Source organism: Ictidomys tridecemlineatus, chromosome 15, assembly GCF_052094955.1.
Source record: "Ictidomys tridecemlineatus isolate mIctTri1 chromosome 15, mIctTri1.hap1, whole genome shotgun sequence".
Taxonomy (NCBI): Eukaryota; Metazoa; Chordata; class Mammalia; order Rodentia; family Sciuridae; genus Ictidomys; species Ictidomys tridecemlineatus.
Window position 1 is genome coordinate 17236869 of NC_135491.1, and position 11626 is coordinate 17248494.

General features: G+C 52.3%; 4 protein-coding genes across 6 annotated transcripts; 2 read left to right on the plus strand and 2 right to left on the minus strand.

Annotated features, from left to right (window-relative positions):
* The first annotated feature begins 94 nt into the window (after window positions 1-94).
* Window positions 95-2386, plus strand: Hspb6 (heat shock protein family B (small) member 6). 2 transcript variants are annotated; one of them, XM_005330586.4, is made up of 3 exons: window positions 95-292; window positions 1190-1312; window positions 1410-2386. In XM_005330586.4, the coding sequence occupies exons 1-3, from the start codon at window positions 95-97 to the stop codon at window positions 1575-1577; spliced, it is 489 nt and encodes a 162-aa protein (XP_005330643.1). In that variant the 3' UTR covers window positions 1578-2386. The 2 variants fall into 2 exon arrangements, with proteins under 2 accessions (XP_005330643.1, XP_040135459.1); XM_040279525.2 differs by having other exon boundaries at window positions 1190-1264.
* A 46-nt stretch (window positions 2387-2432) lies between these two features.
* Lin37 (lin-37 DREAM MuvB core complex component) lies at window positions 2433-6838 on the minus strand. Its single transcript, XM_005330583.5, has 9 exons — window positions 6623-6838; window positions 4907-4982; window positions 4662-4712; window positions 4350-4379; window positions 4185-4270; window positions 3930-4096; window positions 2778-2918; window positions 2625-2698; window positions 2433-2551 (listed from the first exon to the last, which is right to left on the minus strand). Exons 1-9 carry the CDS (start codon window positions 6654-6656, stop codon window positions 2470-2472), a joined length of 741 nt encoding a protein of 246 aa, XP_005330640.1. The 5' UTR covers window positions 6657-6838; the 3' UTR covers window positions 2433-2469.
* Window positions 6839-8005: 1167 nt separating this feature from the next.
* On the minus strand, window positions 8006-9330 carry Psenen (presenilin enhancer, gamma-secretase subunit). 2 transcript variants are annotated; one of them, XM_005330581.5, is made up of 4 exons: window positions 9173-9330; window positions 8875-9017; window positions 8435-8539; window positions 8006-8283 (listed from the first exon to the last, which is right to left on the minus strand). In XM_005330581.5, exons 2-4 carry the CDS (start codon window positions 8933-8935, stop codon window positions 8144-8146), a joined length of 306 nt encoding a protein of 101 aa, XP_005330638.1. In that variant the 5' UTR covers window positions 8936-9017; window positions 9173-9330; the 3' UTR covers window positions 8006-8143. The 2 variants fall into 2 exon arrangements, with proteins under 2 accessions (XP_005330638.1, XP_005330639.1); XM_005330582.5 differs by having other exon boundaries at window positions 9150-9307.
* Window positions 9331-9432: 102 nt separating this feature from the next.
* On the plus strand, window positions 9433-11613 carry U2af1l4 (U2 small nuclear RNA auxiliary factor 1 like 4). The gene is given in 10 exon segments (XM_013360909.4): window positions 9433-9505; window positions 9649-9660; window positions 9662-9727; window positions 10114-10145; window positions 10148-10183; window positions 10272-10321; window positions 10391-10489; window positions 10673-10806; window positions 10924-11019; window positions 11345-11613. Coding segments are annotated over 10 exon segments (681 nt in total). The 5' UTR covers window positions 9433-9461; the 3' UTR covers window positions 11457-11613.
* Window positions 11614-11626: the final 13 nt, after the last annotated feature.

Consider the following 11626-nt stretch of genomic DNA (forward strand, 5'->3'; position numbering starts at 1 on the left):
AGGCCCGCGGAGGGGCCGGCACAAGAAGCACTATAAATCAGCGCCTGTGCATGCAGGGGCACTGCGGGATCCAGGGCGGCGGTGGAGGAACAGGATGGAAATCCCGGTGCCTGTGCAGCCGTCTTGGCTACGTCGCGCTTCGGCCCCCTTGCCGGGAATTTCCACTCCCGGACGCCTCTTTGACCAGCGTTTCGGCGAGGGGCTGCTGGAGGCGGAGCTGGCTGCGCTCTGTCCTGCTGCATTCGCCCCTTACTACCTGCGCGCCCCCAGCGTGGCGCTGCCCACCGCCCAGGTGCCAGGCACGGGGGAGGGGGCAACTCGACCACTTTCAAAGCCAGAGGTCTGGGTCACCCCGAGGAGGTGCTGGGATGACTTTGAGCGTAGTGGAGAGTGCGACCACCCAGGGTTTCTGGAGTTCCCTCAGTTTGGAATCCGGTTGCTGAAGAGAGTTCGAGATCCCCATCACTCAGAAGGGGCGGGGGTGGGGGGATTGACTCGTAGTTCTAAGGGGAGTGGAAGGGCTGGGTCGCTCGGAGGGGAGTCTTGGCTCTGAAGGATGCGGGTGACCCAGGGAATCTGGGGGAAAGGGCAGGCAGTGATTCTTGAATGGTTGCAGGGTTGTTAGTTTTGTTGTTAGTTTGGAGATTGTGTGTGCTTCCCCGGATGTCTCCTGGAGAGGTAAAGGAGAGAAAGGATCCTGTGATTTGATGAAGGGCATCTTGGCCACCCTGAAGCAGGGGAAGGGTACCAGAAACTGCCGAGAGCGCAGGAGGTTAGGTGACCCGAGTTGGAGGGCTTAGAAGGACTCTGGAAACTTGTGGTTAGAGGCATCTTGACAATTTCTGGCGGGGGTGGAGAGTTAGGACTGCTGGGGCGGGGCAGAGTGACTATGGAGTTTGACACTGGGGGAAGGGACAGGCTTTCTCACCTTAGGATGGATTCGGACCTGACCTTGCAGAAAAAGGAACCTTATCACTCTCTCTGTGTGAGGGGGAATCCAGTGATTAGAGGGGATGGGAGGATACCCGTTATAGTGGGTTACGAGGTCCTCACTGACTCTCATTAGGGAACTGGACTCCCTAGAGTCAGCTGTAGTTATGGAGCCGACAGGGGTGGGGCCTCGCCGGGTCTGGGGATCCCGGCCCCTTCTGATGACAGTCCCGCCCGGCCCCGCGCCCGCTGTTTGCAGGTGCCGACAGACCCCGGTCATTTCTCGGTGCTGCTGGATGTGAAGCACTTCTCGCCGGAGGAAATTGCTGTCAAGGTGGTGGGCGAACACGTGGAGGTGCATGCGCGCCATGAAGAGCGCCCCGTGAGCGCGGGCGGGTTGGAGCGGAAGGCTGCGCAGGCGCGAGGGGTGGGGCGCCTGCGGGAAAGGGCGGGCCAGCTGAAGCCTCTCTGCCCTCTAGGACGAGCACGGATTCATCGCTCGCGAGTTCCACCGTCGCTACCGCTTGCCACCCGGCGTGGATCCTGCCGCCGTGACCTCGGCTCTGTCTCCTGAGGGCGTCCTCTCCATCCAGGCTGCACCTGCGTCGTCCCAGGCCCCTCTGCCGCCACCGCCTGCCGCCAAATAGAGGTCCAGGCACGCCTGAACCCCGTGGTTGCTAGGGGTGCCGCTTTAGGCTCCTTTTCTTAAAGCCGATCTGACTCCGCCCAGCCAGAAGTCCCAGCGCCAAGACAGTCCCTCCATCCAAATCAAGATTCCGTCCTGACCCCTTCACCCTAGACCCAACCTTAATAGCCTTGACCCTTCCAATGACACCCCGTCCAGCTTTTAGATCCCAGCCTAGACTCCATTAGCAATGACTCCACTTTCTTGTCTTATATCCCCTCAAGATTCCCTCCTGTACTTCCCTCTAACTGCTGAAAAATTTTTTATCCACATACACACACTCTGACACCGGATTATGATGTATGTAGCCCTGCTTGTTCAGGCATAACCCCTCCCCAAACGGCCCAGACTGCAAACCTCCCACTCCAGTCTAGGGCTATGCCCCAATACTCTGGATCTTTTCCTAAAAGCAGACACTCCAGTGTCCCCACCCCATTTTTTGACTTGAAACCTCATCCAGCCACCCAGACTCTTGAGCTCTTTTCTGATTCCCAACCTTTGGGACACCTATCCCAGGCCAACTAGGACCTGCAAACTCAAAACTGTATAGGTTGCCCCCCAACCTCCCCAGACAAACATGTCGGACCCCCTCCTCAGTTAACTAGAACTCTCCAGTCCCTTTGTCTTGACCTCCAGTCCACCCTCCACACCTCATCCTCCAGGATCCAACCAAGTGGCCACTCTTTCATTCCCTCACCAAAAGACTCGTCACCCCATGCCCCCATTCTTTCCTAGGCTCACTCCCCAATAAATGTGCTACAGCACTGTCAACTGCTTTGTTTGGGCTGGGAAGAAACGGCTGGAACACACGCTAGTGTACGGTTGGGGGATATTTATTGGAGGAGCTGGGAATGTCACTGTCGATCGTACATCTCCCGGAGGATCTTCATGCTTTCTGAATAACGAAGCTGATTCCGATGGGATGCCTCCTTCCACCTGGTGAGGTAGAGCCAGGATTCAATAAATGGAAAAAGAGGTCATGGGGGGAAGCCAGCAGGGGGATCCTCACCTCTGGCGGATGCGTTTCCAGCGCTGCATGTTACGATAGATGAGTGTGGAGGGTGAAGGTTCGGGCTCAGAGGGCTGTGTGGATAGAGATCAGGTGAACATACTGGAGCCCCACAACATGACCCACAGCCTCAGGCCAGCCTCCTATACCCACCTCATCATCGGGTGTGCCCTGGGTCTCAGGCTGCAGTGGGGATGGAATCCGTGATCTGCAGGCATCTCCAGGTGGCCCAGGGGCTGTAGGTGGAGGCAGCTTGTACACATCACGACTTTTGCTGTTGGCGACCTCTGAACCCTAGAGATACAATACCCCATACCAGGCCCAAGAGAATCAGAGCAAAGGGGTGGGAGTACACATTTTATCCTTCTTGACTTTCCCAGACAATAGACTTAAGGGGCTCACTGGGAAATCTATACTTGGAGGACTCATATCTGAAGGACAGATACCTTAAACAGCCTGGAAGTCAGCTCTGTCTGCTCTAGGGATACCTGTCTTCTCCTGTCAGCTTAAGAACCCTTGTCTACCCTTGCCCAGCCCAGGAAACCCCATCTATACCTGTCATCCTGGGGTGGGAGGTCACGTCTGTGTCACCTAGGAACTCTCTTCCACCATTACCGTGGTCTGCTCTGATCTTTTTTTTTTTTTTTTTTTGTACTAGGGAGTGAATCCAGGGTGCTCAACCACTGAGCCACACCCCAGCCTTTTTTTTTTTTTTTTTTTTTTTAAATTTAGAGACAGGGTCTCACTGAGTTACTTAGGACCTCTCTAAGTTGCTGAGGCTGGCTTTGAACTCGCAATCCTCCTGTCTCAGCCTCTTGAGCTGCTAGGATTACAGGCGTGTGCACCATGCCCGGCTCTGCTTGCATCTTAATAGTTCAAAGGGTCATATGTATGTCCTGGGGACCCCTGTCTACCCTCTCAGGCCAGATGACTAACAGATCCCCATCTATCCCTCCATAGCCCGGAGGGTCCATGCAATACCTAGTAGCCTCACCTATCTGTACTAAGGATCCCTGTTCAGCCCTTTAGCCCTTGGGAACCCAATAATGGAGGTCATGTCTTGGACCGAGGGAGCCCTGTTGCCTCTCCCCTAAGGCCACATTGCCATGTCTGCCTGCCTCAGGGGACCTCTGTCCATACCCCTAGCCTGAGTATGTACATCTGTGTGCCTCACCTGGTCCAACATTCACTTGGGAGACTTAGGGACCTATACTTGACAACCACTAGCTTAAGGGGAGGGTCCCTTGAGCCTGTCTACCCACTGCCCTCCCTGGCTGCTGGGCTGGGGCCCACCACCCATCCCACCTCCTCATCTTCGGGCAGTGGGGGCAGTGGTGAGCTGGGTGAGTGTTCACGCTCGCGCACTGAGGGGCTGTTGCGCATCCAGGCTCGGCAGATTGGGTACAACGGTGTATTCTCACTGAACTGGGCCAAGTCCACACTCCGGTCAAACAGCTTGATCACATATGTGTCTGGGGTGGTGAGGGTGGGAGGTAAGTAAGCATCCTTATGTAGCCCCTGGCTCCCTGCCCACCCCCCCTCTAGGGGTTGCCTACTCACTGGATCGCTGAGGCCCTCCCTCAGCTAGCCCATCATCCATCTCCCTCCTCTTCTTCCTCCGCTGGTGGGGGAAGCGGGCAGATGGCCTGTGTGAGGAAGGGAAGTGTCAAGACAGGGGTGAGGGCTGGAAACCACATCCACTGGCTGGGGCCCCTGCCACCTTACCTTTTGCCAGTGGCTGCGATGGAGCAATCTCTGTGGGGAAAGACAGGGCATTAGCAGGCTGACCTTCAAACAAATACCTGCTCCAAACCCCCTGAAAGGGCACCCTGGGACCCCTGAGTCTTGTGTCCCACTCATACCGTAGAGTTCTAGATGCCAACCATGAGGGGACCTAAACTGCTTCTGTCACAGTTTTTGTATATGTAGTGTGGTTAGGAGTGTATCAGAGAAAGCACAGGCAGAGTGGCCAGGGACTAGATGAGGAAAGAAGTTACCCACCACATTCTCGGATCCAGATCCTATAAAACAGCTTACTTGTTGTGGGTGTCTGAGGGGGTTTTCCCAGCTTCCTCGTCCAGCCGCTCCCTAGTAGCAGAAGAGAACTATTGGCTCAGGGTTCCCAGGGCCTGGTGTGTGTGTGACTGCATCAAGTGGCTTCCCCATGAGACACCTTTCTCCCAAAATTAGCCTCTGGGGTCCCACCCAGATCCACCCAGGATCAGGAGTTTCAATTTGCCAGAGCTCCAGCCCCATGATCCCACCCTGGACCAGGTTCCAACCTGTCCAAGTGACTCTTCTCCAGCAGACACTGCAGAACAGCATCCAGTTGGTTCCGGGCTTTGGCCATCTCCAACTCTGGGGGCAAAGGGTACCAAGCAGAAGTCACCTCTGTATGTATATCTCCACCAGGGCCAATACTATTGCCTGGTCCAGGCATGCTAAAAGGGTACAGCCGGCAGAGACTGAGAGATACAGAGATTCCCAACATCCCTTAGAGGAGAGATAGTTTAAAGATGGGGGTTGGGGCAGCTGAGACTGTAGCAAAGAGCCTTGCATCATGTTCACATCTCTGTCCCAGTCTTGGCTTCTCTCCTGAATCCCAACTTGTAGATCCTATAACTTAGACACCTCCCCTTGGACATCACCCTGTGCTCTTTTTATGCACCGGGCCCTACACTGGCCTCGGCCCTCTAACCCCATGGCTTGACCACTTGGCCTCCTGAGTGTCTTCCCTCCTTCACCCTTTCTATCCTGCCCATCCTGGTCCTGTCTTCTCTTTTCCTTGGGATCCTAACTTCAGTATCTCAAGGTAGCCAGGGGAATTTCCAAAATCAAAAAAACAAGACCCTGATTTTCCCCAGCTTAGAATCCTCCAGGACTCCACAGCGCCCCCCAGAGGATGGAGTCTTCACTCAGACTGGAGTTCACAGGTCTATCTCTAGCCCCTACCATCATTTGTGTTCAGACCCCTAAGGGGTCTGAATATTTTTTTGGCATTGGGAAGGTCCTTTATTAAGCCACTTGAGTTCAAAACCCTCCCTTGGATCCTTATTTCTCTCAAAGCAAAAGCCTAAGTCCTCACCTGGGCCCACAAGATCTGTCAACCCTGAACACCTCTTTGCTTCAACCTCCTCTCTACCTCACTCTGCTTCAGCCTCCTTGGCCTCCCTACTGTCCCCCCAACTCATCAGGTAAGGCTTCTATTTCTGGGCCTTTTTCAGGCCTTCTTCAAAACCACTTCCTTTGTTTGGCAGTTCCCTCTAATATCATTTTCATAGCATTCTGCTGTACCTTGCCTCACTCCTCACTCCTGATCTCCTTAACTTCTCTCTTTAAGATTTAAAAGGCAAAGTCTTGCTATATCGCCCAGGCAGGCCCTGAACTCCCAGGCTCAAGTGATTCTCTTATCCTCCACAGGATAAGAACTACACCACCAAACTCAGCTCTTGTCTTCTATATTTAATAATATTCATCGGATGTCATTCGACTATTATATTTTTGTTTGAATTCTTTGCCTCCCCACTGGTTTTACCAGGCCAGTCTTGGATTCCCATCAGCTCTGCCCCAATCCAAAATAACTTCTTCTGTCTGAGCTTGTTTCCCTATCCAATGCACTTCCTTATTCCTAGGATTATTGGAATATAGTGACTGTGAGGGTTAAGAGTCCTTATTTTTCAAATTCACAGCATAACGACACATGACCACTGCTGGAATCGGAGAAACTGAGGTGGGGGCAAGAAAAGGGCCCTTCTCAGTTACCGGCTGAAAATCCCCTCCTCTTACCAAACCAGCTGTCTGAACCACCACCATTCAATCTCAAAGCTACTGTCAGCACAGACGGGGATGGAATGATCGATGCCTGATATCGCGATTGTCAGATGGGCTGCAAGCAGAAGTCACCTAGCCGCCTTTTCGCGATACTCCTGCCTAGCAGACCTCCAATACCCTGAACAGCACAGTGCTCCCTTTCAGGCCCCCGATCTCTGGGTTCTCACCTGATTTCTCCACTTTCACCTTCACCGGGAACATGGTTTGGCTTCGGAGTCTGGCTAGCTGGGTCACAAAAAAACCAAAAGTGCCTAGTGTCACAAATCAAGGCAAGAGGCGAGCGGGGAGAGGTCAAAGGTAAGCTCCGTGTACGGAAGGCCCTCCAGCTTGAGCAGTGTCCAGCCGCGACTGCAGCAGTGGCCGCCGCCTCCCTTCTTCCCCTTCTGTGGGTGGGCCCCTTCCACAGTCTCTTGTTCCCATTAGTCAGCCAAGTCGTCAATTTCGTTCGCTGGCCAATTGACAGCTGCCGCCCCCACGGCTCCCAGCCTTAGGTCCCACCTTTTGGGCTGCCGCTTCCGGAAACAAACCAACGACAACCCGGGGTGCTTCCTGGGAGGTGTAGTCCTAGCTCCCGAGACTCAATCTGTAACGCCGCCCTCGCGACGCGAGGCGCGGTGGGAAACAAAAGCTCCGGCATCGCAAGGCTTGTGGGGAGTTGTAGTGTTAGGTTTGGGGAACACCGATTTACCTATTTACAGGGTTAGTAGGAGTCCCTCTGGTTCCTAAAAGGAAGACTAATCTTAAATTAGAAGTGGCCTCCTCTTCCGGAGCACTAGTTAGATGCCCAGCTACATGTTAATTTCAGGTACAATCTCATTCATTTAGCAAATAATTAGGCACTGGGGAAATTGCAGTGAACAAAAATCCTTGCCCTAATGGAGCTTATCTTTTGGAGGATGGAAGATAGGCAATAATCAGATAACATATTCCAAATGATTGATGATAAGAGAAAGAATATAGCTTGAAATGGTAACAGGGAGCAAGACAGGAATTTAAATTTTAAATGGGAAGTTCGAAGAAGGCTTCTCTGAGAAAGTTCTTGAACACCTCTTTTGCTGCAGACAACACTTCCTTCAGAGAATGAAAAATTTCCACTTAGCACATGTCTTGGCCAGATAAACTCCTAGGAGGTAGCATCCTGATTTGTATTCTAATGAGAATATTGGGGCCCAGAGTAGGAAATTCATATTTTTGTTTAGTTTTGTGATGCCAAGAATCAAACCCAGGTCCTCATGTACTCTAGGCTTATGCTCTACCACTGGGCCACATCCTCTGCCCAGAAAGTCATGTTTTTGAATTCACAACCACCATTACAGGATAGCACCCTCTAGAAGTGGGCATGTTATTTGTTTCTTGGCTTCTCATCTGTAAAATAGGGTTCATGAACAGGAAAGTTACTATTCCAGAGGGTTATTAGTTTTCAGTGGGGGAAAAAAATGCATATAATTTGTGAAGCACTAAACCTGATACAAAGTAAGCACTCACTAAATGTTTTTGAATGTTAATGATCATTTTATGCTTCAACGTCCAAAGATCTCAGGAAGTCAATATCAAAAGTTAGGGTTATTTATTGGGGATGTCAACAGAGATGACAGGTGATGGACACATGTCTTTGGGGCTTGAAAGTGAACTTAAAACAGAGGAGCCCATCCAGGGAGAAATCAGGTCCCCAGGCTGTGGAGAAGTTGTCAGGGAGTGCCCAAGGGTATAGTAAAGGAAAGGTAGTCTCCAAGGGCACCCCAGCGGGGCCGGTAGATCTGGAAGATGGTGATCCAGGTGGTGAGCACAATCACCCAGAAGAGGAAGCCCACAGCTGAGCGCCAGACATCTATAATGGGGAACAGGAATGAGGAGGGTTGGCCTCCAGATGCTCTTTGGACTCACCCTGACCATCCCTCTCTTCTCTTTCACAGATCCCCGAATTCTGGACCATCCACCCCCCACCCCCACTTCCCCTTTCTTCTGTGCCCTAGACTTACAGCCTTTGATTTGGCTCTGCTCTGTGTAGGCTGGGGCGAGGAACGCCTCTCGGAAAAACCAGAAGATGTTGACCAACCACAGAAAAGGCAGGAACGCGAACCCACCTAGGAAGATAATCCACACTGGGTTATAAAGCAATAAGGATCTCTACCAAAGCCCACACAGAAGATCTAGTTCAACGGGAGATCGCTGCGGTCAGGGGCTCAGGGATCCTGGCTCCTCCCTGGGTTCCAGGAATCTGATTCTTCAACTTCTTATAGGATGAGATCTCAACTTCCTCCTTCCTCAGGACCCTCCCTTCTCTCAGATCCAGGAGTCGGAGTTTCCAGCTGCTTTACCCTTAGGGACCCACGAATCCAAGCCCCTAGGCCCTCTATCCCTCAAGCGCTCTAATTCAGTCCCCTCTTTTCTCCCGAGACCCTCAGGGATTGGCCCTTACCCAAGTAGTACTTCCGGCACAGGTTTAACTTCTCCTCATTGGACACCCTCTCCAAGTTCATATTTGCGCTAGACCGGGTCCTCTTAAGGGTCTGCGGGGCAAGACCCAAGTAACAGATGCAGAGATCACGAACAGCCACGCCCCTATTACGACAAATCAGACAAATGCAGATGTGGGTTTGATGAAAGAAGGGCACACAGCTCCCATTAGCAAGCAGGACGAGTGAACGAAGCTCTTTATATCTATTGGGGTTCGCGAAGCGACTCAAAACTCACCAGTGGAGTTTTATTTCCTTTACCTTGGATGCCTTTGGTATTTTCAACTACGGACGTTTGCGAGAGGTGCCGCAGGTTTCGCTGGAGTTTGTAGTTCTTTCTTTTTGGAGAGGAAACGCTGTACGCATGCGCATTCAGGAACCTCCCGGCGGTGTTTGTGAAAGGGGGGCGCGGACCTCCAATGCGCAAGCGCACTAGGGAGTCTGTGAGCGCGTGATAAGCGTGCGGAGGCAGAGACGAACTACACTTCCCAACGCTCCTAAGTACCGGAAGTGACGTAAGGATCGGGCAAGCTAGAGGGTTCGAGTGAAAATGGCTGAATATTTAGTTTCGATATTCGGGACTGAGAAGGACAAGTGAGAACAGGCGCAGGGAGTGTCCTCTCGAGAATTGGGGGCTAGGGCTTTGGTCCTTGGTAGCCGGACGGTTGGGGACGGTGTTTCTGGGGTGTCTGACCTTCCCGGCCCCTAATTCACCACTGTCTTTGCACCTCTTCCAGGGTTAACTGCTCTTTTTAAGCTCGGGGCCTGCCGGCACGGGGACCGACGCTCCCGGCTTCACAATAAACCGACTTTCAGCCAGATGAGTCCGAACTCGGATCCCGCCTGGCTACCACCTTCAAGCTCTTCCCCTTCTGCTGTCCATCATCGCTAGGTCCCACCTTTTCCGTATTTCTAAGGTCCGGCTGTTTTCTGGTAGGCCCTCTCTGCAAGTTCCTCCCCTTAGCTTTCAACGCCCGCTCCCTGAGACTTGACCACACCCCCCTATGACAGACTGTGCCGTTGGGCCGTCTATTGTCTCTAGGTCCTCCCCCACCTCTTTCTAAGGGGCAAGCACCGCTGATGCACTGATGATGCTTAGAGTTCTTCTCTGGTGCAGGGTTCCACTCCCAAACTTGGGTACTTCCCTCTCTGCATGAAGCCCTGCCCTCCGACCTCAGGTCCCGCCCCCTTTTAAATTCTGTTCAGACCATAGTGCTGCTCAACCTATATCCGAATCACAGAACACTGCCCCAACCGCAGATGGATCTCATTGTGAGTAAGGGACTAGACAGGACAAGAGCAGGGCAGACAGCCTTGCAGGAAGGACGTCTCCTGATTTCACCCTGCTCCCCACCTCTAGGTCACATGAGCGATGTAGAGGTGAAGGAACACTATGATAACTTCTTTGAGGTGAGAGTCAGCAGGGGTAGGTTGGGTTTCCTCTGCCAGCTTAACTGAGTTTCTCCTTGTCTTCTGCAGGAAGTGTTCACAGAACTGCAGGAGAAGTATGGGGAGATTAAAGAGATGAATGTGTGTGACAGCCTAGGGGACCACCTCGTGGACAATGTCTATGTCAAGGTGCTTGCTGCCAGCCCCCCTTTCCCCAGCCCTGAATTGGAAGCATTTCAATGCTGGTGACCATCACTGAAACTTCACAGTTTGAGGTCCATTACTAAGTTAAATCCTGTCTAGCCTCAGAGCTACTATCTAGTTTCCTGAAGATCACAAGTTCTGCTGCTGACAGCCACCCACTTTCTCCAGTTTTGGCAGGATGAAGATGCAGAGGGGGCAGTGGCTGAACTCAATAACCTCTGGTTCAACGGTCAGGCTGTGCATGCTGAGCTGACTCCTGTCACCGACTTTCAGGAGTCATGCTGTCATCAGTATGAAATGGGGTATGGTAGTTTAAGGGTGGGACAGACACTCAGAGTCCCAGACTCTTGAGTGTGTGCTGGAAGGCTCAAACACACTCAGTGAGGAAAGTTTCCTGTATCCCTCTATCCTCTACTCAGGGAATGTACCCAAGGTGGCTTTTGCAACTTCATGCACCTGCGACCCATATCATGGAACCTCAGGCGGCAGCTCTATGGGCAGTGACCTAGGCACAGGTAACTCGGGACCAGTCTGTCAAGATTTCTTATAGCTAAGGACCCTGAGATGAGCCTAATCCTAAATCCCAGTCAGTGTCCCAAGACTCTTGTACCCTAAGAATAGTCATGAGCTCTATCTGAAAACTAGTACCTCAGTCTCAATCCCCAAACCAGCTTGAACCTCAAATCCAAGACCAGCCTAGATCTCCAACCCTGAGATTGATCCCTGAGTGCCCTTTCCTGAAACCACCTTGTGAAACACTAGTTATATTAATGACTACCCTGCCCATCCCAGAGCCACTCCCAATGGCTCTAACCCAGTTCTCTCCCTTCCTATTCCCAGATCACCCCTGAGGTCCCATACTGGCCACCGTCCCCGAGAAAGGAACTATCACCATTCCCCAGACCACCGGCATACCACTTCTAAGACTGGCTCCCTTACCCTTCACCCCTGACAGTCACAGATGTTTCTGGCAAGGACCCCTCAAACTCCCCTTCACTCTAGCCCCATCTTCCCCAGGCTCCAGAAGTCCATTAAGTAATCTTTATAACAAGGATTTTCTCTACTGTGCCTCACCTAATAAAGTTCCACACTGAGGGTTTAGAGCGTCATCTGTGGTTTGCA

What these genes read in the sequence shown, in the direction of transcription:
- Psenen (XM_005330581.5), bottom strand. Translation starts at nt 8,935, where the DNA reads ATGAACTTGGAGAGGGTGTCCAATGAGGAGAAGTTAAACCTGTGCCGG. An exon ending in GTGCCGGAAGTACTACTTGG is followed by an intron (nt 8,540 to 8,874) that starts GTAAGGGCCAAT and finishes TTATCTTCCTAG; the next exon opens with GTGGGTTCGCGTTCCTGCCT. An exon ending in GCAGAGCCAAATCAAAGGCT is followed by an intron (nt 8,284 to 8,434) that starts GTAAGTCTAGGG and finishes TCCCCATTATAG; the next exon opens with ATGTCTGGCGCTCAGCTGTG.
- Lin37 (XM_005330583.5), bottom strand. Translation starts at nt 6,656, where the DNA reads ATGTTCCCGGTGAAGGTGAAAGTGGAGAAATCAG. An exon ending in GGGAGGGCCTCAGCGATCCA is followed by an intron (nt 4,097 to 4,184) that starts GTGAGTAGGCAA and finishes TCACCACCCCAG; the next exon opens with ACACATATGTGATCAAGCTG. An exon ending in AGGGCACACCCGATGATGAG is followed by an intron (nt 2,699 to 2,777) that starts GTGGGTATAGGA and finishes CTATCCACACAG; the next exon opens with CCCTCTGAGCCCGAACCTTC.
- Hspb6 (XM_005330586.4), top strand. Translation starts at nt 95, where the DNA reads ATGGAAATCCCGGTGCCTGTGCAGCCGTCTTGGCTACGTCGCGCTTCG. An exon ending in TGGCGCTGCCCACCGCCCAG is followed by an intron (nt 293 to 1,189) that starts GTGCCAGGCACG and finishes CGCTGTTTGCAG; the next exon opens with GTGCCGACAGACCCCGGTCA. An exon ending in CGCGCCATGAAGAGCGCCCC is followed by an intron (nt 1,313 to 1,409) that starts GTGAGCGCGGGC and finishes TCTGCCCTCTAG; the next exon opens with GACGAGCACGGATTCATCGC.